The sequence below is a fragment of the Oncorhynchus gorbuscha genome, linkage group LG07 (genome assembly GCF_021184085.1).
Source record: "Oncorhynchus gorbuscha isolate QuinsamMale2020 ecotype Even-year linkage group LG07, OgorEven_v1.0, whole genome shotgun sequence".
Taxonomy (NCBI): domain Eukaryota; kingdom Metazoa; phylum Chordata; class Actinopteri; order Salmoniformes; family Salmonidae; genus Oncorhynchus; species Oncorhynchus gorbuscha.
The window spans coordinates 33,780,498-33,807,400 of NC_060179.1; the positions used below are offsets into that span (position 1 = coordinate 33,780,498).

General features: G+C 44.7%; 1 protein-coding gene across 1 annotated transcript; it reads left to right on the forward strand.

The window, feature by feature from the left end:
- Positions 1-110: 110 nt before the first annotated feature.
- Positions 111-25,838, forward strand: wdr97 (WD repeat domain 97). The gene is made up of 22 exons (XM_046356257.1): positions 111-337; positions 641-1,056; positions 1,234-1,823; positions 1,932-2,053; positions 2,291-3,017; positions 3,405-3,553; positions 3,807-4,043; positions 5,685-5,775; positions 6,033-6,165; positions 6,522-6,598; positions 6,809-6,872; positions 16,146-16,304; positions 16,542-16,694; positions 16,828-16,983; positions 17,198-17,332; positions 18,632-18,790; positions 19,409-19,603; positions 19,722-19,843; positions 20,077-20,245; positions 20,732-20,898; positions 21,020-21,081; positions 25,032-25,838. The coding sequence occupies exons 2-22, from the start codon at positions 769-771 to the stop codon at positions 25,211-25,213; spliced, it is 4,137 nt and encodes a 1,378-aa protein (XP_046212213.1). The 5' UTR covers positions 111-337; positions 641-768; the 3' UTR covers positions 25,214-25,838.
- Positions 25,839-26,903: the final 1,065 nt, after the last annotated feature.

Below are 26,903 nucleotides of genomic sequence, written 5' to 3' on the forward strand. Positions count from 1 at the left end.
CTCATGTCTTTTTTTTAGGATTCTCTATGCCCTGGTTTGCAAAAGGTTTTTCTGTGTGTAAACTCAGCGCCCCGAATAATACGGCTTTGGGGTAAGCCTAAAATAAATCGAATTCTTTAAATCATTCCAACATCAGAGACATGAGTCCAAACAGAACATTTTCACCCAATCAAGTGACCAGTATCCTAGCAACGGATGGTATGCGCTCGGCAATGAAGATTCTCTACAACGTGGGAAGAGTTTTAGCTACAATGTGGTTGTAACTTAACTCGCTGACAACAGTCTTTGGTGTGAGAAAGAACTACTGTTTAGAACTACGGATGCTACCATGGTCACGGTCAGTGGTGTTTTTCTTCTGTTTAATAAATATTGACATCGTTGACGGATTAGATAATGTTTTTGATCAAAATGTCTCATGTCGGTGCCGGTTTGTATAGGCTACATTAGAATGCAGAAACAGAGAAAAGGTACATAAACACGAACATCTGCTTAGATGATGGAAAACGTAGTAGTTATCTATCATCAAAATGCTACAATTTCAAATGTGTTGTCTTGATAGAGTGCCTTAAAAGCAACTGCCTCCTCTGGCAAATAGAAAACAGGTTGGAGATTTAAATATTTTTTTCCCCCTCTTCACCAGAAAATATTTCAACTGAACTAAAGGGTCTGACACTTAGACTGAGCTTTAGGGTGAAAGACATATGCGAGTGCCAAAGAACCCCAACACCACCCCATCGGAGTTAGAGAGGAAGTGCATGCAAAATATCCATGCTCAACTCAGCAGACAACACAGACGAGGAGTGCGGCTTGGTGCAGGCCATGGGCATGGCCTCCCCTCCCCTCGCCGACGAAACCGACCTGGACAGGAAGAGCACGCTGCGGGTTACCCCCCGCCCCACAACAGCGGACCAGGAGGGAGCAGTCAGGGCGGTTAGACGCTCATGGGGGTCAGAGTTACGGAGAGGGAAGGGGAATTCTGTGGAGGAAAGCGCCAAGGGGAAAGCTCGCAGGATGTGGAAGTTCCTCAGCACTGGAATGAAGCAGAATGTGGACAAGGTAAAAAAAGATGGCACTGGGTGTCCCAAATGGCATCCGATTCCCTATAGACCATGTATAATTTACTATATAATCAATAGGGTGCCATTATGGACGCATCCTCTCTTCAGTTGGAGGCATTGTTAAATGGGTAGGCGACATGTCTATTTATCCTAACTCTCTATCCCGCGTTCCTAGATAAGAAACGTCGATGTCAAGAGCGCTGTTCTCACCCATGGTCTGCAGCACGTACGTCATTTCCCTTGCAACGACCCTGTGCGCCACATGACCTATGGCAAGGGGGCGGCAGGGTTCATCAGCCTTCACAGGGAAGGCAGGGTCGTTATGTACCACCCAGACGGGCGTCTCCGTGACCTCCCACCCGCCTCTGTCTATGTCCCCTACATGGGCCTAACCTCCACTCAGCTCCCTGGGCGTCTGGTGGGCTGGGGGCCCGGGGCAAGCCTCACGCTGCTGGACAGTGAGCTGCGCCCCCTAGCCAATGCTCTAGACCCTCTGGATGTGCGTGTTTGCCAAGTCACAGAGCAGTCCCTGGAGCTGGTGACAGCGGGGGCGGGGAACGTGTGTGTGTGGTGTCTGACTCACATGGTGTGCCGGGTGAGAGTGACGGAGGGTCTTGGGCGCCACAGTGTTTTTACCCAGCTGGAGTTGGCTCCCCCGGGCCTCGAGAGGCATCACAGGGCCTTCGTCGTTTACGGGAGAGCTGTGGTTGTCGTTGACCTCACTGCTGGGCGTGTTCTGGAGCACAAAAGGAACCTCCACCAACGGTAGATGTGTGTGTGTGTGTGATCATGATTGTTGGACAGTGGGCAGTTTTGGGCAAAATGTCACCTCAACTGATCTGCAGACAGAGTGAACATGCCTCTTTTCTTCAGGGATATCACTGCACTGGTGTACAGCTTTCATCTGGACTTTGTGGTCACTGCGTCCAAAGATGTTTCCATCAGAGTGTGGGGTCCTGACTGGGGGCTTTGTATGGCGTTCGTAGGACACACTGGTGAGATAACCACTTGGTTGGGGAAAAAACCTTCCCTATGAAATCCAGCTAGTCAAGTCAAGTGCATTCAACAAAGGTCACAACACTCTTTACGTGTGTGTGTGTGTGTGTGTGTGTGTGTGTGTGTGTGTGTGTGTGTGTGTGTGTGTGTGTGTGTGTGTGTGTGTGTGTGTGTGTGTGTGTGTGTGTGTGTGTGTGTGTGTGTGTGTGTGTGTGTGTGTGTGTGTGCGCGCACAGGTGTGGTGACCTCTCTGGTTTGCTGTCCGGAGTCTGGCCTGCTGCTCTCTGCCTCCCTGGATGGGACCCTGCGTTGCTGGAGCATGGAGGGGGGGGACCAGGTCCAGTGTTTCCCCATCGAAGGAGGGAAGCCCCCTCTGAGCCTGGGGGGTCCGATGATAGGGGGCACCTTCTTTACTTTCTCCCAGCAAGGAGTGGACTTCTGGACCATCAGCAGCCTGTATAATCTTCACTGCAGGCTGGGGGGGGACCTGGATGGCCCCGTGAGACAGATAGTCGTTCCCTCTTGCCCCCTGCCCTACCCCTACCCCACCCGGGTGCTTTGCGTCAGCGGGGATAGTAACGTCATGCTAGTGGCTGCCGAGACGGGCGCGGTCCTAACCTCCTTCGGTACCGGGCAGAGGGTAAGGTGCGCCGATTACTGCTTACACAAAGAGATTCTATTGGTCCTGACGGAGGGCGGAACATTGATCCGGGCTAGCACGCTGACCAACCCAGCGACATGTGTGGATGAGTGGAAGGCACGAGGACAGGGTCCATGGCAGAGGGAGGAGCAGACGGATGGGGAGGGGGATCAGTGGATCGCAAAGCCAGGCCCAGCCTCCTGCATGGTGCTCTACAGCAACATAGCTGACGGACAGAGAGCGCTAGACGAGTGGAAGAGCCTGCAGGAGCAGAGATGCCAGAGACCCACGAACAAGAAACCTCTTCATGATGCCAAGAACCGGTAAGACCCCTCCTGTGTCCCTAATTTAGAGTTATGTTGATATTATTGACAGTCCCTTTATATTTAGATCATGAATCCCTCGGTAATTACCAAAACAAGCACTCTATGTTTGAATCTGTTAACTCTGTTTTAATCTGTTACTAAATTAAGACAGGCTGTTGGATGAAGTTTCCCCTAGACGCTGTTCAGTTTTGCATTTTTTGAGGTTAGGATTGGGAAAGGGGTAATCTTGCAAGATTTAAATTCTGGGTTAACCCGAGATTAGGGGAGGGGAAACTGATCCTAGATCTGTATCTAGGGTAAACTTAACCCCGGAGCTCAAAATAGTGTGCCAACCATCCAAAGTAATGATATGTTATGACTCCCTTATGACTACCCCTGGGACAGGTTCCTGGTAATGCTGGGGCACAATGGTGGCTGTGTGAGTGTGCTTATGCTGGATACAGGAAAGGTGCAGTACAGGACCCCCGCACACAACGGCCAGAAAATCACCTCCCTGCAGGCAGACCCTGAGAACAGCTACCTACTCACAGCCGGTATGCAGCACTCTATTGGCTCTATGGGATGATGATGATGATAGTGGTGGTGATGACGGTGGTGGTGTTGATGATGCTGGTAATCATGATGATTGTGGTGATGATTGTGGTGGTGATGATGATTGTGGTAATGATGATGATTGTGGTGATGGTGGTGGTTGGTGGTGATGATGATGGTGGTGATGGGGATGATGGTGATGGTAGAATGATGAGGATGATGGTGATCATCATCCCATTCTCTCCCTTTCATCAGGCGAGGACAAGGCAGTGCTGGTCTGGAGGGTGTTTCCCTATGCCCAGGAGTGTCTCAGCCTGCACTTGAACCTTTTCTGTGGGCATCCTCCGCTCTACTTGACCCTGTTGGGGCCTCTGCTGGCCCTAGCCTTCCAGGATCCCGATAGCGCCACCTATAGCCTGGTGCACTTCAGCCTGCTCAACCAGAGTCGCACTGACCATCCGCCCAGTGAGGACCATCTGGACTGCATTACGGGTGAGACAGTAACAGAAGATACCGTTAAACAATATACTGTGTTTTAGATACTATAGATCTGGGGCCGTATGAAACGTCTCAGAGTAGGAGTGCTGATCTAGGATCAGGTCAACATTGTCCATGTAATCTTATTCATTGTGTTAACAGTTGATGTTACTCTTCAATTACACAGACCCCCAAAGCAAATCAGGGGGAGAAAAATAGGTTTATTCAAAGAGGAAAAATCATAGAGGTTGTGCTGAAATGTAGATGTTCATTCTCCCCTGTCCTCAGTGATTCTCTCCACAGAACAAAGAGACAGGATGTAGTTTTATACCCCGAACCCTAACCTGTGGTTCACCAATTAGAATTCCTGGCATTAAAATTGGGCCAATGGCCAGATAACGTGTATCCCATTTCAGGCCCGATATATAGACAATTTGGACCAATGAGAACTTGCCATGTAGCTATGAGTCCCGGACTGAAATTCCTCCCATGCTCTGACCCATTAATAAATAATCATTCGCTATTACAGAAAAAAACACTATTTCCATTGATCATTAATTCCCTCTTGACCTTTAGTCCTCTGCGTTGTGTATTTATTTTCAAAATATTCTTGCAATTGTAATCTAAAACGCAAAACTGATCCTAAATCAGCACTCCTACTCTGACACACTTAATACATATGGCCCCTGAAACACTCAACAAGTTAATGTACCTCAAACTATACTGAATATAAATGCAACATGCAACAATTTCAAGAATTTTACTGAGTTACAGTTCATATAATGAAATCAGTCAATTGAAATAAATTCATTAGGCCCTAATCTATGGATTTCACATGAATTGGCAGTGGCGCAGCCATGGTGGGCGTGTCCACCGGGGAGCCAGGCCCAGCCAGTCAGAATGAGTTTTCCCCAGAAAAGGAATTGTTACAGACAGAAATACTCTTCAATTTCATCAGGTGTCCTAGTGGCTGTCAGACGATCCCACAGGTGAAGAAGCCAGATGTGGAGGTCCTGGGCTGGCGTGGTTACACGTGGTCTGCGGTTGTGAGGCCGGTTGGACGTACTGCCAAATTATCTAAAACTACATTGTGGCAGAGAACTTAACATTAAATACTCTGGCAACAGCTCTGGTGGACATTCCTACAGTCAACATGCCAATTGCACGCTCCTTCAAAACTTGAGATATCTGTGGCATTGTGTTGTGTGACAAAACTGCACATTTTAGAGTGGCCTTTTATTGTCCCCAGCACAAGGTGCATCTCTGTAATGATCATGCTGTTTAATCATCTTCTTGATATGCCCCAACTGTCAGATGGATGGATTATTTTGGCAAGGCAGAAATGCTCACTAACAGGGATGTAAACAAATTTGTGCACAAAATGTGAGAGAAATATGCTTTTTGTGCATGTGGAACATTTCTGAGATCTTTTATTTTAGCTCATGAAACATGGGACCAACACTTTACATTTACGTGTATATTTTTGTTCAGTGGGTGATCCTCGGACAAGGTTTTTTTAAATGTCTTTGTGTGTGTGTGTGTGTGTGTGTGTGTGTGTGTGTGTGTGTGTGTGTGTGTGTGTGTGTGTGTGTGTGTGTGTGTGTGTGTGTGTGTGTGTGTGTGTGTGTGTGTGTGTGTGTGTGTGTGTGTGTGCAGGGCTCTGTGTGTGCCATCAGCTCCGAGTGTTTGCCTCCAGCAGTCAGGATGGAACTGTTCGCATCTGGGATGAAGATAACCGCCTCCTCAGGTCAGTCAATGTGTTTGTGTGTGTCCCTAAAGGGGGAAAAAATAAAAATTCACATGTGAACACGTGAAGTGTTCATCTTATGTGAAGTTAATGTGATAACATGAAAATACACATGTGAAAACGTGATCATATGGGAAGAGTTCCAAAAACACCTTTTCACATGATTTCACATGTGATTTTCCAGATGTGAAATCATGTGGTTTTTCTGTAAGGGGTGTGTGTGTGTTAGTAATTTCTGCAGTCCTTGTCCCTCTAAGAACCCTCCAGCTGAGTGCGGAGCCTGAGTGTCTGGCCTACAGTGGGCAGAGGGGAGATTTGCTCCTAGGCATCAGAGGGGACCTGTATAGGATCCGCTGCGCCCACCTGCTGCCACATGACTTCCAGCTACGGGTATACTGACTGGGGGGGGGGGTGGTGAAGTACTGGGGAGAGGTGGTGAGGACAGACTGATGGTCCTAGTGTGGCTCAGGTGGTAGAGCACGGTGCTTGCAATGCCAGGGTCATGGGTTCTATTTTCGCAGGGGCCACCCATATGAAAATCGATGCACTCACTACTTACTATAAGTCGCGTTGGGTAAAAGTGTCTGCTAAATGGCTTATATATTAGAATGGGTCTTGGAGGGTGTATACGTGTTTAGGCATTTTCAGTGAGATGATGTAGTTAGGTTTAGCTCAATGCTTTCGAATAAGTGTGCTTACTGGGTAATGATACCTTTGCTGTGCCTGTGCTCTGTATACATCCGTAGCTCCTGTCTACGGAGATGTCAGATCCTATCCCTGACTTGCCCATATCTCACACCTCAACAAGGACAAGCAAAACCACGTAAGCTACCCTCCGTCTCTACCTATAATGTGACATAATGAACATCATAGACAAGTTCTAACTAACTATAAGTTTGTTACAGTAAATGTGTATCAACAGTAAGTCTATGGATTACGTTTGCGCTGGTAAATCTACATATTTACTGGGATTTTGAGCCAAAATGTGTGATCTATAGATGAACCGTTTTTATTTTTTTTGCCCTGCCATCAGGACTGTGGTCTCCCCCATACCAGGGAAACAACCCAACGGAAAGCAGGACATGACCAAAGATCCAGTGAGTTTACCCAGAATATGAAAGGGAGAGAGAGGAGAACGAGAGAAAGCTTTGAATGGAATTGAGTGTGAAGGAGTGTGGGGTAAAGTGAGCCATTTGTTACATTCAGCATCACTACATCACAGGAAATATAGTTTTCTTTCTAACAAAGATACACTACATGGCCAAAAGTATGCGGAGACCTGCTCGTCGAACATCTCATTCCAAAATCACGGGCATTTTCAATATTGTATTTATTTAACCTTTATTTAACTAGGCAAATCAGTTAAGAACAAATTGTTATTTACAATGACAGCCTACCAAAAGGCAAAAGGCCTCCTGCGGGGACTGGGGCCTGGGATTAAAATAAATAAATACAATATAAATATAGGACAAAACACACATCACAACAAGAGACACAACACTACATAAAGAGAGACCTAAGACAACAACATAGCAAGGCAGCAACGCATGACGACACACCATGGTAGCAACACAACATAACAATAACATGGCATCAACACAGCATGGCAGCAGCACATGACGACACACCATGGTAGCAACACAACATAACAACAACATGGCAGCAACACAGCATGGCAGTAGGACAAAACATGGTGCAAACAGTATTGGGCCGAGACAACAGCACAAAGGGCAAGAAGGTAGAGACAACAACACATCACACAAAGCTGTCAGTAAGAGTGTCCATGATTGAGTCTTTGAATGAAGAGATTGAGATAAAAATGTCCAGATTGAGTGTTTGTTGCAGCTCGTTCCAGTCGCTAGCTGAAGCAAACTGAAAAGAGGAGTGACCCAGGGATGTGTTTGCTTTGAGGACTTTTAACATAATGTGACTGGCAGAACAGGTTTTGTATGTGGAGGATGAGGGCTGCAGTAGATATCTCAGATAGGGGGGAGTGAGGCATAAGAGGGTTTTATAAATAAGCATCAACCAGTGGGTCTTGCGACAGGTATACAGAGATGACCAGTTTACAGAGGAGTATAGAGTGCAGTGATGTGTCCTATAAGGAGCATTGGTGTCAAATCTGATGGCCTGATGGCCGCTCGAGAGCACCCTTACCTGCCGATCTATAAATGATGTCTCCGTAATCTAGCATGGGTAAGATGGTCATCTGAATCAGGGTTAGTTTGACAGCTGGGGTGAAAGAGGAGCGATTACAAATGAGGAAACCAAGTCTAGATTTAACTTTAACCTGCAGCTTTGATATGTGCCTGTGGGAGGTGGGGCATTCTTCTTACCAAACCACATGACCTTTGTTTTGGAGGTATTCAGAACGAGGTTAAGGGTAGAGAAAGCTTGTTGGACACTAAAGAAAGCTTTGTTGAAGGGCATTTAACACAAACCCCGGGGAGGGGCCAGCTGAGTATAAGACTGTATCATCTGCATATAAATGGGTGAGAGAGCTTCCTTCTGCCTGAGCTATGTTGTTGATGTAAATTGAGAAGAGCGTGGGGCCTTCGATCAAGCCTTGGGATACCTCCTTGATGACAGGCAGTGGCTGAGACAGCAGATTTTCTGACTTTATACACTGCACTCTTTGAGAGAGGTTAGCAAACCAGCCCAAAGACCCCTCAAGGACACCAATACTCCTTGGTCTCTCGGCCCTCCTTGGTGCTCGGCCCACATGAATGGAATGGTCTACCATATCAAAAGCTTTGGCCAAGTCAATAAAAATAGCAGCACAATATTACTTAGAATCAAGGGCAATGGTGACATCATTGAGGACCTTTAAAGTTGCAGTGACACATCCATACACTGAGCGGAAACTAGATTGCATGCCAGAGAGAATACTATAGACATCAAAAAAGCCAGTCAGTTGATTATTGACAAGTTTTTCCAACACTTTTGATAAACGGGGCAAAATAGAAATAGGCCTATAACAGTTAGGATCAGCTTGATCTCCCCACGCTCTTCTCAAAGACCCACAGAGAGAGAACTGCTCCTTAAAGTAACTACCTTTGGCCTTCCGGATGTTTTATTTTTATTAATTTCATCTTTAGTTAACCAGGTAGGCCAGTTGAGAACAAGTTCTCATTTGCAACTGCGACTTGGTCAATATAAAGCAAAGCAGTGCGACAAAAAACAACAGCACAGAGTTACACATGGGATAAACAAAAGTACAGTCAATAACACAATAGAAAATATATATAGAAAATCTACTCTGGATGGCCTGAGTGCACTTATTTCTCATTTGCCTGAACGATAGCCAGTCAGCCTGAGTATGTGTGTGCCGAGCCTTTCGCCAAATGCAATTCTTGAGGTGGAGTAATTCTGCAAGATCACGGTCGAACCAGGGGCGGAACCTGTTTTTAATTCTCATTTTCCTTATGGGGTCGTGTTTGTTAACAATACCACAAAAACACATCAAAAAAGAAGGTCCAAGCGTCTTCGACAGAGGGGATCAAGCTGATACTATACCATTTTACAGAGGCCAGTTCATAAAGGAAGGCTTGCTCATTAAAGTTTTTTAGCAAGAGTCTATGACAAATCAGGACAGGTCGTTTCACTGAGCAGCCATTATAACACAGGCTGTAAAACAGTGATCGCTAAGGTCATTACAGAAAACACCAGACTGATACCTATCAGGATTATTTGTGAGGATAACATCGAGGAGAGGGCATTAATATAGATTTGGTCCCCCCTTTGCTGCTGTATTTGCTGCTGTAACAGCCTCCACTCTTCTACGAAGGCTTTCCACTAGATGTTGGAACATTGCTGCGGGGACTTGCTTCCATTCAGCCACAAGAGCATTAGTGAGGTCAGGCACTGATCTTGGGGCGATTAGGCCTGGCTGGCAGTCGGCGTTCCAATTCATCCCAAATATGTTCAATGGGGTTGAGGTCAGGGCTCTGTTCAGGCCAGTCGAGTTCTTCCACACTGATCTCGACAAACCATTTCTTAATGGACCTCGCTTTGTGCACGGGAGCATTGTCATGCTGAAACAGGAAAGGGCCTTCCCCAAACTGATATCACAAAGTTGGAAGCACAGAATCGTCTAGAATGTCATCGAATGCTGTAGCGTTAATATATCCCTTCACTGGAACTAAGGGGCCTAGCCCGAAACCATTAAAAACAGACCCAGACCATTATTCCTCCTCCACCAAACTTTACAGTTGGTACTATGCATTGGGGCAGGTAGCGTTCTCCTGGCATCCGCCAAACCCAGATTCGTCCATCAGACTGCCAGATGGTGAAACATAATTCATTACTCCAGAGAAAGCGTTTCTACTGCTCCAGAGTCCAATGGCAGCGAGCTTTACACCACTCCAGCCAGCATTAGGCATTGCTCATGGTGATTTTAGGCTTAATCCACTAATTTCAAGGGTGTCCACATACTGCATATAAACTCTGGAAAAAAGAAACGCCCCTTTTGCAGGACCCTGTCTTTCAAAGATAATTTAAAAAATCCAAATAACTTCACAGATCTTCATTGTAAAGGGTTCAAACACTGTTTCTCATGCTTATTTGTTGAACCATAAACAATTAATGAACATGCACCTGTGGAACGGTTGTTAAGATACTAATAGCTTACAGATGGTATGCAATTAAGTTCACAGTTGTGAAAATTTAGGACACTAAAGAGGCCTTTCTACTGACTCTGAAAAATACCAAAAGAAAGATGCCCAGGGTCCCTGCTCATCTGTGTGAATGTGCCTTAGGCATGCTGCAAGGAGGCATGAGGACTGCAGATAAGGCCAGGGCAATACATTTCAATATCCGTACTGTGAGACGCCTAAGACAGAGCTACAGGGAGACAGGACGGACAGCTGATCGTCCTCGCAGTGCCAGTCCATGTGTAACAACACCTGCACAGGGTCGGTACATCCGAACATCACACCTGCGGGACAGGTACAGGATGGCAACAACAACTGCCTGAGTTACACCAGGAACGCACAATCCCTCCATCAGTGCTCAGACTGTCCGCAATAGGCTGAGAGAGGCTGGACTGAGGCCTTGCAGGCCTGTTGTAAGGCAGGTCCTCATCAGACATCACTGGCAACAACGTCGCTTATGGACACAAACCCACCATCGCTGGACCAGACAGGACTGCCAAAAAGTGCTCTTCACTGACGAGTCACAGTTTTGTCTCACCAGGGGTGATGGTTGGATTCGCGTTTATCGTCAAAGAAATTAGCGTTACACCGAGGCCTGTACTCTGGAGCGGGATTGATTTGGAAGTGGAGGGTCCGTCATGGTCTGGGGAGGTGTGTCACAAAATCATCGGACTGAGCTTGTTGTCATTGCAGGCAATCTCAACACTGTGCGTTACAGGGAAGACATCCTCCCCCCTCATGTGGTACCCTTCCTGCAGGCTCATCCTGACATAACCCATGCATAATCAAGCATGACAATGCCACCAGCCATACTGCTCTTTCTGTCCGTGAGAGAGGAATATCAGTGTTCTGCCATGGCCAGCGAAGAGCCCGGATCTCAATCCCATTGAGCACGTCTGGGACCTGTTGGATCAGAAGGTGAGGGCTAGGGCCATTCCCCTCAGAAATGTCCGGGAACTTGCAGGTGACTTGGTGGAAGAGTGGGGTAACATCTCACAGCAAGAACTAGCAAATCTGGCGCTGTCCATGAGGAGGAGATGCACTGGTGGCCACAGCAGATACTGACTGTAACTTTTGATTTTGACCCTCCCCCCCTCCCTTTGTTCAGGGACACATTATTCCATTTCTGTTAGTCACATGTCTGTGGAACTTGTTCAGTTTGTTTCAGTTGTTCGATCTTGTTATTGGTTTATAGTTTATATCAGGATGTTCTGTATCCCAGAAAATTATCTGAATTAGTGTAAACATAACCGTTCTGAAAAAATTGCTTGTACAAAAAAACTGGTCTCTGGGTTAAAACCGGTTATTGGGTAAGTTGAGCATAGGGACAGGGTAAGTTGAGCATAGGGACAGGGTAAGTTGAGCATAGGGACAGGGTAAGTTGAGCATAGGGACAGGGTAAGTTGAGCATAGGGACAGGGTAAGTTGAGCATAGGGACAGGGTAAGTTGAGCATAGGGACAGGGTAGGTTGAGCATAGGGACAGGGTAAGTTGAGCATAGAGACAGGGTAAGTTGAGCATAGGGACAGGGCAAGTTGAGCATAGGGACAGGGTAAGTTGAGCATAGGGACAGGGTAAGTTGAGCATAGGGACAGGGTAGATTGAGCATAGGGACAGGGTAGATTGAGCATAGGGACAGGGTAAGTTGAGCATAGGGACAGGGTAAGTTGAGCATAGGGACAGGGTAGGTTGAGCATAGGGACAGGGTAAGTTGAGCATAGGGACAGGGTAAGTTGAGCATAGGGACAGGATGGGTTGAGCATAGGGACAGGGTAGTTGAGCATAGGGACAGGGTAGGTTGAGCATAGGGACAGGGTAAGTTGAGCATAGGGACAGGGTAAGTTGAGCATAGGGACAGGGCAAGTTGAGCATAGGGACAGGGTAGGTTGAGCATAGGGACAGGGTAAGTTGAGCATATGGACAGGGTAAGTTGAGCATAGGGACAGGGTAGGTTGAGCATAGGGACAGGGTAAGTTGAGCATAGGGACAGGGTAAGTTGAGCATAGGGACAGGGTAGGTTGAGCATAGGGACAGGGTAAGTTGAGCATAGGGACAGGGTAAATTGAGCATAGGGACAGGGTAGGTTGAGCATAGGGACAGGGTAAGTTGAGTATAGGGACAGGGCAAGTTGAGCATAGGGACAGGGTAGTTGAGCATAGGGACAGGGTAAGTTGAGCATAGGGACAGGGTAAGTTGAGCATAGGGACAGGGTAAGTTGAGCATAGGGACAGGGTAAGTTGAGCCGCCTTAGAGTAAGTAGGTGATGGTTTCCTGATACAATGGGTGATGGAATGGGGGTGTGGTATATTGTATATCTTAAATGTAGGCTTGCATTCAGATATAGATCTCTCTGTCCAATATGACTTACCCTTCCATTTCTTGACCAGTTGTCTGGGACAGGGATGTTGTTTCTACATGCCAATTCAAGTTCTCTGCATTTGAGGCTACTAAACCCATGATAGTGGTCAGCGAAATTCTTGATATGTTTAGCAAGCTCAGACTCCGTGTCATCACATAAGACCTTGTGTGCCTCTGCTACTCTATTATAGCTTCTCTTTCTCACATGTACATGTTTATTTTAGTTTTTGTTTTGAGGTGTACTTTTTAACCCTTTTTTGTGATATCCAATTGGTACTTACAGTCTTGTCCCATCACTGCAACTCCCATATGGACTCGGGAGAGGCGAAAGTCGAGAGCCATGCGTCCTCGTAAACACGACCCCGCCATGCCACTCTGCTTCTTCACACACTGTCCACTTAACCCGGAAGCCAGCCGCCGCACCAATGTGTTGGAGGAAACAGCAGGCGACCGAAGTCAGCGTGCATGCGCCTGGCCACCACAAGAAGTCACTAGAGCGCTATGTGACAAGGACATACCAGCCGGCAAAACCGTCACCTAACCTGGACGACGCTGGGCCAATTGTGCACCGCCTCATGGGTCTCCCGGTCTTGGACGGCTGCGACACAGCCCGGGATCGAACCCGGATCTGTAGTGATGCCTCTAGCACTGCGATGCCATTGCCTTAGACCGATGTGCAACTCGGGAGGCCACAGGTACATGTCTTTTTTGTACCTCTTTAGAGTCATTCAGTCTTTTTTATTTTTTCATCCCTTGCTGCTGCTCGAATGGACCTATATTCTCCTCTTACTTCCTTGGCTGCGCTCTCAAGAACCTCAAGGGGGCCTAGACCCCTGCTTCTTTTACATTTGTATAGAAAGGGCACAGTTTCTGCTCTGTGACAATACAAATTCACTATCTTGAGTTTGTATACATGACACATTGCAAAAATACTATGCATATAGGGCCTGATTCAGACTTAGGAAATGTATGCCTTTCCTACGCACGCCTTTCCTAGCCACTTCTTAATAGTTGGTATTCAGACTTACCTTATGCAGGTGTGCAATGGGCTTGGCAGGGGTCATTCTCTTAAGCTCTGAATGTATTTAATTCAACCGCGGAAAACCCATGCTACTTTCTGGCCAACAGATGTTCTTGTGGTGTTTACATTCGATAGTGTTTTCAGTACATTTATCTAAAGCCATCCCTTTAAATTTGGTGTCTCAACAGACTCACTAGAATATATGGAGAGAACTGTTCAGGGATCAATGAAAGAAAGCCATGTAAATACACGCATATTCATCTCTGTTTCAGCACCAATTGGTAGATGTAAAAAAATGAACAGTAGTCCTATAAGTCGACCCTAATAATCTTCACTAATCATGGAACTGTGATGACAATGGTCCAGTCGCCATGAACCGTGCTGCAACTCCAGGTTTAAACTGCTACCTACATGTGGTCTGACTTCCATAATGATTGAAATGGGCTACATGTCCCAAATTATTGCACAACCTGTAATATGTTAGGCTAATATGATCCACTGTTGCTAACGATCCTCAGGAACAACCACACAAACGTGACAGAGGAAAGAAAGGTAACAAACAATGGAATGGAATGATGCAAAATGAGGAAACTGACAGGTAGTGACAGTTATAAATGTATCTGAGTATAACTGACGGTGGCTACTGGTAGTGGCTAATATTTAACATAATACAAATGGTGTTTTTTTTAAAAATACAGTGAAAAGTCTGAATATAATTAAAACATTCTAGAAATCATAAATCAACTCTGTAGGTTTGGTGCTATACTGTCATTTGTTTATGACTACAGAAGCCTATGACTTGGGTCACCACATTTCCTCCCAAGTTAAAAGGGCAGCATTTCATAAACTTCACTGTGTAAAAGGTGATATGTCGAAATGATTCAGTTTGCTGCCAGATGACTGGTTTCACATTTGTCTCCAGCGTATATAAGGTAAAATAGATCTAACTCCATTGTCATTTATATTTACAATCCCCTCATCCAAACGGCTTACCTCGCTCTTATCAATAGTTGTTATCAATTTGTAAATTACAGTGCATGGAGAATGGTGTTATTTCTATCAGGAAAAAATAAGTAGATGTTGTCCCACTTGGAACCGACAGGTTATTCATTATTTCATTGCGCGTAAAGGTGGTGGAACTATGAGGGAATTAAGTCAAGGTTAGAATGCGGCGAATGTGTGTAGCCACACCTCCGCCACACATTCATTTCTTTGATCTCCACCCCCAACGAATAGCTGTTGATTAGCATGCTATTCTCATGCTTAAGCTAAAGGTCAGAATAAGCGTAGAGAGAAAAGTGTATAATCGGCCTATTATGCATAAAACATTTGGACTACAGTGCATCCGGAAAGTATTCAGACCCCTTGACTTTTTCCACATTTTGTTACGTTACAGCCTTATTCTTACCGCCTTGTACCTTCAATGCTGCAGAAATGTTTTGGTACCCGTCCCCAGGTTTGTGCCTCGAGACAATCTCGTCTCGGAGCTCTACAGGCAATTCCTACGACCACAGGTGGACTTTCAATCATGTTTTCACTTTGTCATTATGGGTATTATTGTGTGTAGATTGATGAGTAACATTTTTGATTTAATTAATTTTAGACTTAAGACTGTAACGTAACATAATGCAGGAAAAAGGGAAAGGGCTCTGAATACTTTCCAAATGCACTGTATTTTAGCCCATACAACTACAAAGATACACTTTAATACTAGGTTTAGGACCTCATTTTGTAGCTTATAAAGACCCCAACTGATGTATAAAATATTCTTAAAACAATCTACTTTGGTTTAGATACAAGCATCATGAAATCTATTTGGGATGTATCTTGCTTACCACTTTTTTTCCATGTGGTTTCCTTCTTCAAATCAAATTTCAAATCAAATCAAATTTATTTATATAGCCCTTCGTACATCAGCTGATATTCTTCACAGACTCCTTTCATTTTTTATTGAACCTTTATTTAACTAGGCAAGTCAGTTAAGAACAAATTCTTACTTACAACGACGGCCTCGGAACAGGTTAACTGCCTTTTTCAGGGGCAGAACGAAATATTTTTACCTAGTCAGCCTGGGGGATTTGATCTAGCAACCTTGTGCTTACTGGCCCAATGCTCTAACTACTAGGCTAGCTGCCGCTAAATATTTGGTCACATTCATTTTGTGTATGGTTTCCTAGAAACAAGGGGTAGCTCAACTAAACCTTTGGCTCAATGTACCCCACTCTCCACTACTGCTATTTTCATTTTAGGTTTGATCAGTTAAGGCCAATGTGTGTGTTCCCATACCTAATGTGCCAGTGGTGTAATGACAGTTTTTCCACCCACTCCCTGTCCCTCAGGAGTATGAGGCGCTGCTGGCTCGAAACAGAGACCTGGCCTCACTCCAGGAAGGCACCACAGAGAGAAGGAAGAGGAAACCTCCCACCACGCTGAAAACCAGGAAGGAGGCCTTCGACCGCTATATGAAGATCGTCTACAGCCAGCCCCTAAACATTAAGGTTCCTTGTACTGAGAACAATTAGCTACAAGATGATTGGGGTAGGAATGTACTCTGCCAAGTGGAGTCAGAGAGATGATGAAACCAGTATGTGCCCTTTTGTTGGATGTAGAGAGAAGAACCAATAACCTCACCTATAATAGAATGTTTTATGTGAAAGGACAAATGTCATTACTTGAGAGTGGGAATGCATTGTAGATATGCAGACTAATGAACGTCTGTTCTGATTATATCTCAGATTGGGGATGAGGACATGTTTGACCTTCATGCAGCTCTGTTTCCTCCAAAACTACCTGACCGTCGACCATTCACCCCACCCACCTTAAGGAATGGCTTCTTCCCAAACCCTAACTTGGCCAAGCCCCTGCCACCCATAACCAAGCCAGGGCAGGTGAGGGCCGCTGGTTCAGTTTTAGCATATCTGTCTGCTGTCCCTCTACTTCCTGAAGCTACTTCCTGAAGTAATAGATAGATTGAGACGAAGAAACCACACCTACCTTAGTCCTCTGTCTGTCCCTTTGCAGGACGAGGAGCTAGAGCCAGCCCCAGCACAGAGCAATCCGGTGGGCTTCATCCCTAACTCTGTGCTAGTGGGCCAGCTGTGGCCAGACGTTGTGGTGGAAAACACAATCCCCAAGCAAACATTCAAACTGAGGGATGAGCAGGACTATGAGGAGGAAGTGAGAGGATATTTACAGAGACCAGATTCGGGATCAGTTTTGCCTTCTAGATCACAGTGTATAAGATTACATGGACATGGGGAGCTGATCCTAGATCAGCACTCCTCCTCTGATATGCTTGTTACATATGTCCTCAGAAGAGGAGAATCGGTGTATGTTGTGTGATAAGATTGAGAGGATTTCAAATAGGTTGTTGGTTTGGTTTTCCTCACAGGGTGATACTGAAGAAGTTCAGTTTCTGATGTATGAGAGCGATGAGGAACTGGACATAGGTTCCCCCATACAGCTGGTGAAGAAAGAGAAGAGCCCCCCACCTCCCACTCCAAAGAAGCCAGCCTACGTAATGAGGGTGAGTGGTGTATTAGCAACGCACATGCCCCGCCCACCTTTGGATCTCTTATTTTCAGCCATCCATTTCCTGTGTTTGAAGGGTGCAAAATCCACTTATCAGTGAAATATGACTGGATTGATGGCTTTGATTTTACTCTTGCGACACTTTCCCACTCTTGCCTGTGCCATTCCCGTTAACGTAGCGACCGCGGAAACGTTTGTAATGACCTGTCAAACTCACTCCGGTAATGGTTGAAATGGCATCAGTGGAATACATTGGCCTTCCGTTGCATCTATAGGAACTCTAACGCTTCGTCAGGGATTTAGCGCACTGTCTCGACACTTACATCACAAGAAAGATCACTTTATTTTGGTGAGTGTTTTTTTTTTAATGATTTAGTACAGTTGAAATGTTTAATTCGATGTGCTGAAATTAAAGCAACTTCCAAAAATGAACACTCGGATTATGGTGATACTATGTCTGATCTCGCAAACAGAGTAAAGTATGTTTAGATAGGTGTGAACTAGAGCCGAGCGTTATGATTTTAAATTGCGTGGGTATCCTTCTCTTGACACACTGGTTGAATTATGCAAGAGAACATGACAACAGTATTAATGAGGAAGTCTAGAAAGTGCAGGTGAGTGCAGGTAGGCCTAGAGATAGCAAGTTTTTGGTGGGGGCAACCCTGTTCATCCCCTTTATTTAAATATATTCATGTGTGCAAATACACCTAGCGTATATATGCAAATCAGGCAAATACAATTTTCTTTAATTGATCACAAAGTAATACAATAATACCTGATGTACTGTTAGGTTCTAAATAAACAGAGTGAAAACTCACGGACAACTAGTAAAGCTTTAACCAAGTTTATTCACCCACTGGGTCACACAGCTGCATAAGACAAAGACATGATACTTTCTATTAAATCGATTCCATTCCAGCCATTACTAATCAAAATCAAATGTATTTATATAGCCCTTCTTACATCAGCTGATATATCAAAGTCCAGTACAGAAACCCAGCCTAAAACCCCAAACAGCAAGCAATGCAGGTGTAGAATGCAGGTGTGGACTATGAGCCTGTCCTCCCTTCACCAGCCTTCTTTGGTATCGGGGCTGCATGAAGGGCAGCTGTCATGTGCTCATGGCCCGTATCCACAAAGAGTCTCAGAGTAGGAGTGCTGATCTAGGATCTTTGCATATAATGTTATTTATTATGATTTAAAATACAAAACTGATCCTAGATCAGCACTCATACTCTGAGAGGTTTTGTGGATACAGCCCCAGTTCTGATGAATGTTTGTGTTCCCCTCCTAGGCTCCAAAGGCTGTCCCTCCCACTAAGATACCCAAACTGCCGACCCCACCTCCCCCTAGAACCCCAACACCACCCCGCACACCCACCCCCGAGATCCCAGGATTCCTTAAACAGTTTGTGGATGAGGACTGGTTCAAGGATATCTACCAAGACCAAAGGGTGAGTCTTTTTTAGCTGAAGCAAGCACACCATTTTCATCCCAAAAAACGAATTATTCTACTGGGGAATTTTCTTTTCCTTAGACACCCTGTAAATCAGTTGTATTCAAAGTATGGATCGCGTGGGAACTGCAGTGGGGTCACCCCCCCCCAAAAAAAATAAGAGTACAGGTTATTGTTTCGGACAATATAGAAATGTTTTTCGAGAAAGATAAGGAAAAACACAACTTTACTGAGTAAATGTATAAATTAATTTATTTTTATTTGATAAGAGATGAAAATGTAATGAATTGAAGGTTATTTGTTGATGTAAAAAGATCAAGATTGTGTCATTATTTTGAGGGTGGGTGGGGTCATGAGAAATTCGGGCAGTTGAAAAAGTTTGAATACCACTGCTGTAATTTATCAGCTGCTCCTGTGGGTTATTGTTGTCTGTCTTTTCTCTGTCAACAGGAAGTTTGCGTCCCAGATGCACCCTATTCCTTATTTAGTGCACTACTTTTGACAAGAGCCCCCATTGAGCTCTGATGAAAACTATTGCACTACATAGAGAATAGGGTGCCATTTGGGACTAGGACAATGAGACTAATGTTTTGGTGGTGTTCCTGCGTGTGTGAAGTGTATCAGGCAGTCCCTGTGTCCTGAGGAGTTCTCCATGCAGATTCTGGACTACATGCAGAGTTGTGGTGCCCAACTAAAGATGAGGATGCTGAGCGCGCTGATCACTTTACGCAGACAGGGGGAGCTAGGTAACACAGACAAGATCAGCAAGGGGCTTATGGGTTCTCTACGCAACAACACCTCATCAAATATGGTATGTCCTCTATTGTGGAATTTGGTATGCTGTTTAATGTTTGAATCTGTTTTCTTCCGCCATTGTGAATTTGGATTTTAAACCATGTCTGGGTTTGTGTGTATGTTGTGTGCTTCAGTCTGAAGAGGAGCAGCGAGTGGTGAGTGAAATACTCAACGTGTTAGTGTGTCTGGGTCCTGAAAGCCATGAGATCATCGTGGAGCTCCTCACTCTACTGGCCCACAAAGAACTGGGACTACAGTGAGTCTATGCCGCACCGGGTCTTTGTCTATACTCACTTTCATTGACGTCACCATAGTAAGTCCTCAACTCTGCTTCCCTGTATTGGTGAATGCTGAGCTCTGATTCATCTAGCTGTGATAGTGAGTGCCCTTGTCAAATGTAGTGCAATATATAGGCAATAGGGTGCCATTTGGGTTGCAACCAGTGAATGGTGACCTCTAACTCTGTGTGTCTGGTCCTCCTGTTGGCAGGAAAACAGTGATGTGCCTGCTGCAGGTAATGGGCGTGGAGGATGCTGACCCGTGGCTCGCCATGGAGATGGATCCCTGGGACTCCATGGTCCAGGACCTTCCTGATTCCTGGAAGAGCCTGGGAGAGATGGCTGCAGAGTGGCTGCAGTCCTGGACCTCAAAATACAAGGTAATCATTTATTAGATTTATATATTGCTTCTCCAGATGCTCAAAGCTCTTACATAGTAATGGGAAACTCACCTCACCGCCAATAAAACATAAGTCGAAGGAGAAGAGCAGGTGCAGGAGGAATTAATCAGCAATGCACTGCTCTGGGCTGCCAATGTCCTTTTCATTGACCCTAACACCTCTAAATATGAGCAGATGAGGTCTCATATGAGCATATGAGATTACTGGCAAGCGCGGTGTGGCGCAACTGGTTCTTGCCTGTTTAACATGGTAGTTCTGCCAAGCAATATCTGGGATAGGAGGCTGGTGAGGAGAGGATGGTTCATAAAAATGACTGGAAAGGAGTTAATGGAATGGTATCATACATATGGAAACCATGTTTGACACCATTCCATAATTCCATTACAGCCATTACTATGAGCCCCTCTGACTTCTAATGCCACCAGCAACCACTGATATCTGGTCTCCCCTCTCTTTGATCTGCAGGGCCAGAACAAGTCTCTGTTCCTGAAGAATGCAGGGAAGAACCTCTTCACCCCAGTGGATGTGCTCAACTACTTCTGCTCTGTCAAAAGGGATATGTTTTTGAAGGCGCAGACTGTCCCACCAGAGGGGCGCAAAGACACAGTATTGCGTCTCCCTGAATCCTCCAGGTACCAGACAGATGTACCCCCCCCCTCCATCACGTAAACAAATGTCACATACCTCACCTTTTTAGCTCGTAGCGCAATTTTCTGACGCATTGCTTCGTTGTGTGCGTGCATTCTTATCTAGATCTAAGCCAATCCATCGTCTTGGAGAGACCTACAGCATGTCCAGGATACGCAAGCCTCCAGGTAAGGTTTAGCCCTCCGTGGTATGGTGAACGGAATATCCATTCAATCAATAGTTCTTAACAACCATCTCAGCATAGAGCTTGTATACAGTGCATTCGAAAAGTGTTCAGACCCCTTGACTTTTTCCACATTATGTTACAGCCTTATTCTAAAATGTAAATCATTTTCTGTCTTCATCAATCTACACACAATAGTCCATAATGACAAAGTAAAAATAGTTTTTCAGACATTTGTGCAAATTTCTAGAATATATATTTTTTAAATATTATATTTACATAAGTATTCAGACCCTTTACTCAGTACTTTGTTGAAGCGCCTTTGGCAGCGATTACAGCCTCGAGTTGTCTTGGGTATGATGCTACATGCTTGGCACACCTGTATTTGGGGAGTTTCTCCCATTTTTCTCTGCAGATCCTCTCAAGCTCTGTCAGGTTGGATGGGGTGAGTTGCTGCACAGCTATTTTCAGGTCTCTCCAGAGATGTTCGATCGGGTTCACAGCATGATACTGCTACCACCATGCTTCACCGTAGGGATCGTGCCAGGTTTCCTCCAGACGTGACTCCAGACAAGAGGTCACTGTCCTTCTTAGTTGTCCGGTCTGCATTGGGTGTTCATTCCTCAGAACAGCTACTTAGCTGTACCAGTGATTGTCTGAGAGGGGACTTATCCTCTCTCCACCTCAGGTAGATAGTCAAAGTTCCAAACCACTTTACATGCGCCTCTGCAGACTGGCGATGTCCTGGTCTGGTACAGTAGGTGAGTTCATTTTTTTCACCTCGTGTTGAGGTTCAAAGTTCCAACCATGTCAGATGTGTAGAGACCGCTCTACTCTTTTTCTAGTCTTAAGTTAATTTAATTACCAAGGCTTTTTATGACCTCACTCGGGGCGTGGCTACTTAACTTCTATTTATATCCTTTGCACATGATCTCTTATGACTCCTAAAATCACATTCCTAGCTTAACAACAATACATTCCTCATATGCACAACATATTGGATGGAAACTTGACAGATAAAGGGGTATCCTTTCCAAGTTACAGTATTTCGTCCATACAGTTTTTAATGACATCACAAAATGAAAAACAATATAATATTAGTTTTCTTCATCTCCCCACTGATCATTCCCCACATTCTTTATGTTAGAATTATTGTTCCATTATTCACTTTTTGGACATTAGAGTTTCAGGTGGGCAAAAGTCTCTGGAGACAAAGGGATATTCCTTTAGCCAATACTGGAGGGTAGAGAGCAAGTCCTCTTCTGCTTAATTTACAACCAGGTGTGGAGGGGTCAAACCCCCCCCCACACCAGTTCCCTCCTCCCGTCTGTGGGTGAGAGAAGGTCTGGTTATTGTCAGCAATTGCCAAGCTGATCTGACCCATTGTGATCTTCACAAGACAGTCATGACTGTGGCAAGTTTCCTCCAGACGTGACGCTTGGCAATTTCATCAGACCAGAGAATCTTGTTTCTCATGGTCTGAGAGTCTTTAGGTGCCTTTTGACAAACTCCAAGTGGGCTGTCATGTGCCTTTTACTGAGGAGTGGCTTCTGTCTGGTCACTCTACCACAAAGGCATGATTGGTGGAGTGCTGCATAGATGGTTGTCCTTCTGGGAGGTTCTCCACAGATGAACTCCGGAGCTCTGTCAGAGTGGCTATCGGGTTCTTGGTGACCTCCCTGACCAAGAAGGCCCTTCTCCCCCAATTGCTCAGTTTGGCCGGGCGGCCAGCTCTAGGAAGAGTCTTGGTGGTTCCAAACTTTTACCATTTAAGAATGATGGAGGCCACTGTGTTCTTGGGGACCTTCAATGCTGCATAAATTGTTTGGTACCCTGTCTCGACACAATTCTGTCACAATTCCTTCAACCTCATGGCTTGGTTTTTGCTCTGACATGCACTGTCAACTGTGGGACCTTATATAGACAGGTGTATGTCTTTCCAAATCATGTCCAATCAATTAAATGTACCGCAAGTGGACTCCAATCAAGTTGTAGAAACATTTCAAGGATGATCAATGGAAACAGGATGCACCTGAGCTCAATTTCGAGTCTCATAGCAAAGGGTCTGAGTACTTACAGTTGAAGTCGGAAGTTTACATACACTTAGGTTGGAGTCATTAAAACTCGTTTTTCAACCACTCCACAAATTTCTTGTAAACAAACTATTGTTTTGGCAAGTCGGTTAGGACATCTACTTTGTGCATGACACAAGGAATTTTTCCAACAATTGTTTACAGACAGATTATTTCACTATAATTCACTGTATCACAATTCCTGTGAGTCAGAAGTTTACATACACTAAGTTGAGTGTGCCTTTAAACAGCATGGAACATTCCAGAAAATGATGTCATGGCTTTAAAAGTTTCTGATAGGCTCAGTTACATAATTTGATTCAATTGGAGGTGTACCTGTGGATGTATTTCAATGCCTACCTTCAAACTCTGTGCCTCTTTGCTTGACATGATGGGAAAATCAAAAGAAATCAGCCAAGACCTCAGAAAAAAAAATGGAGACCTCCACATGTCTGGTTCATCCTTAGGAGCAATTTCCAAATGCCTGAAGGTACCACATTCATCTGTACAAACAATAGTACGCAAGTATAAACACCATGGGACCACACAGCCGTCATACCGCTCAGGAAGGAGACGCGTTCTGTCTCCTAGAGATTAAGTACTTTGTTGCGAAAAGTGCAAATCAATCCCAGAACAACAGAAAAGGACATTGTGAAGATGCTGGGGGAAACAGGTTCAAAAGTATCTATATCCACAGTAAAATGAGTCCTATATCAACATAACCTGAAAGGCCGCTCCTCAAGGAAGAAGCCACTGCTCCAAAACCTCCATCCAAAACTGCACATGGGGACAAAGGCCATGCTTTTTGGAGAAATGTCCTCTGGTCTGATGAAACACAAATAGAGCTGTTTGGCCATAATGACCATCGTTATGTTTGGAGGAAAAAGCGGGAAGCTTTCAAGCCGAAGAACACCATCCCAACCGTGAAGCACGGGGGTAGCAGCATTATGTTGTCGGGGTGCTTTGCTGCAGGAGGGACTGGTGCACTTCACAAAATGGATCACATCATGAGGAACAAAAGTTATGTGGATATATTGAAGCAACATCTCAAGACATCAGTCAGGAAGTTAAAACTTGGTCGCAAATGGGTCTTCCAAATGGACAATGACCCCAAGTATACTTCCAAAGTTGTGGCAAAATGGCTTAACAAAGTCAAGGTATTGAAGTGGCCATCACAAAGCCCTGACCTCAGTCCTATAGAACATTTGTGGGCAGAACTGAAAAAGCGTGTGCGAGCAAGGAGGCCTACAAATCTGACTCAGTTACACCAGCTTTGTCAGGAGGAATGGGCCAACATTCACCCAACTTATTGTGGGAAGCTTGTGGTAGGCTACCCGAAATGTTTGACCCAAGTTAAACTATTTAAAGGCTACCAAATACTAATTGAGTGTATGCAATCTTCTGACCCACTGGGAATGTGATGAAATGAATAAAAGCTGAAATAAATAATTATCTCTACTATTATTCTGACATTTCACATTCTTAAAATAAAGTGGTGATCGTAACTGACCTAAAACAGGGAATTCTTACTTGGATTAAATGTCAGGAATTGTGAAAAACTGAGTTTAAATGTATTTGACTAAGGTGTATGTAAACTTCCGACTTCAACAGGTGAATGCACCAATTTGTAAGTCGCTCTGGATAAGAGCGTCTGCTAAATGACTTAAATGTAAATGTAAATGTAAACAGTATGTAAATAAGGTCTTTCTGTTTTTTAAATCTTTAATACAATTGCAAAATTTTCTTAACCTGTTTTCGCGTTGTCATTATTGGGTTTTGTGTGTCGATTGATGAGGAACAGTTAAAAAAATATATATATATTTTTTAGGATAATGCTGTAAAGTCAAGAGGTCTGATCTTAGTCTCTCTTATTTTAAAACAGGTGTGATCCTGCCCCCTCTCCCAAACCGCCCTGTCCTCATGGGCTTCAACCCGTTCCTCACCCTGCCCCTGCCGAGGGTCAGCCTGTCCCCCTTTCCTTTCCCTGTGGACCAGCACTGTTTGAAGGCCTCCCCGCGACGTTACTTCATCCTGGAGCGCTCCTATGTACACTACTATAGATGACACAGCCTCCCAGGCAGCAAGATATTATTCCCCGCACCCAAGACTTTTCCCTTTCCCCCGACAAAGACCAGCCAAACAGATATACTCTTGTTTGAATTAAACATCTCTTGTATAGATCTTTTTTCTTATTGTATATCACTTGATTCACTCATTACAAATAAAGTTTGAATGACTGTAAACGCCTGTAAAAATGAAACTGTTGTGTGTTGTTCCATGGACAACATGGACGCGATATGAACTGATATGCCAGAGATATTTTGTTTATTGTTTGCTTTAATATAAATATAAGCTTATATTGCAGTTTGGAAAATATACAGTACTGTGCAAAAGTATTAGGCAGGTGTGAAAAAAATCTGTAAAGTAAGAATGCTTTCAAAAATAGACATGTTGAAGAGAAGACAAATCTAACAAGGCCCAAACATCTTGGAGAACTAACCACAGTTCTTCTGTGGATTTAGACAGCCTCAGGTGCTTCTCTCTGTTCATGTAATCCCAGGCAGACTATGATGTTGAGATCAGGGCTCTTTGGGGGCCATACCATCCACCTGGTTCTTCTTTACACTGAAGATAGTTCTTAATGACTTTCTCTGTATGTTTGGGGTTGTTGCCATGCTGCAGAATAAATTTGGGGCCAATCAGATGCCTCCCTGATGGTATTGCATGATGGATACGTATCTACCTGTACTTCTCAGCATTGAGGAGACCATTAATTCTAACCAAATCCTCAACTCCATTTGCAGAAATGCAGCCCCACACTTGCAAGAACCATCATGGTTCACTTTTGCCTGCAGACACTCATTCATGAACGGCTCTCCAGCCCCTCGGCGAACAAACTGGGCTCATTGACCTACTGGGCTCATTGGTCAGGGCGTGACAGTTACCGCAACTCACAAAGAAAACAGGAGCTGCCTCCACTATTCCAGCACCATTTCAACTTCAACATTTCAACATCATCAAATCACCTATGCTTAGTCTAATACAGTGACAACTAAAATATACCGAAAACAATTTAGTCCAATCAACGTAAGCTAAATATGATGTGGCTGTCCATGGTTCAGATTTGTGTGTGTGTGTGCGTTCGTGCAAGTAGAAAAAACATGTTGACTCACGCTACTTGTAGAAAAACACCAATGCCATCCTCCTCTCTTTCATGTTGACGAAACAGTCCATGACTCTGTCTTACAGTACACACTTTTATGTTTTGTTGTCCTAGACTACCTGGATAAAATGCTTGCTCGCTAGCCTAACTTCCTTTCACGGGCAACGTTAGCGAGTTAACATTAGCTTTCTACATCTAGCTACATGTTGAACTTCCATCCTCTCAGGCCAGGGGCACAATGTATGAATTTATGGTTGGATCAGAATCGCTGTTATAATCATTGGCCAGTATGGAGCATTAAGTAAAACCAGAAGTCCAAATCCCTATCTCCATCCATGGCTAATTTAGTAAAGGGACAATTTTAGCAAGCTAACTAGTCACTGGAGGACAACAACACAACGAGATGCAACAATTCAAGTTGTTTCTGTCGATGACATATTTCCCTGTGATCAAAGCAAATCCAAATTGGCTTCCCTTTACACTTTTTTTGGACCATTCACAGTTGAGCATTACAAGGTCTCAGGTGTGAATGGGGAGCAGGTGTGTTAAATTTGGTGTCATCGCTCTCACACTCCCTCATACTGACTGGTC

Excerpts from the sequence above, each read along its gene's own strand:
- wdr97 (XM_046356257.1), top strand. The coding sequence starts at position 769 with ATGCTCAACTCAGCAGACAACACAGACGAGGAGTGCGGCTTGGTGCAG. Across the intron at positions 3,554-3,806 it reads CAGCTACCTACTCACAGCCG|GCGAGGACAAGGCAGTGCTG; the intron begins GTATGCAGCACT and ends CCCTTTCATCAG. Across the intron at positions 18,791-19,408 it reads ATATCTACCAAGACCAAAGG|TGTATCAGGCAGTCCCTGTG; the intron begins GTGAGTCTTTTT and ends GCGTGTGTGAAG.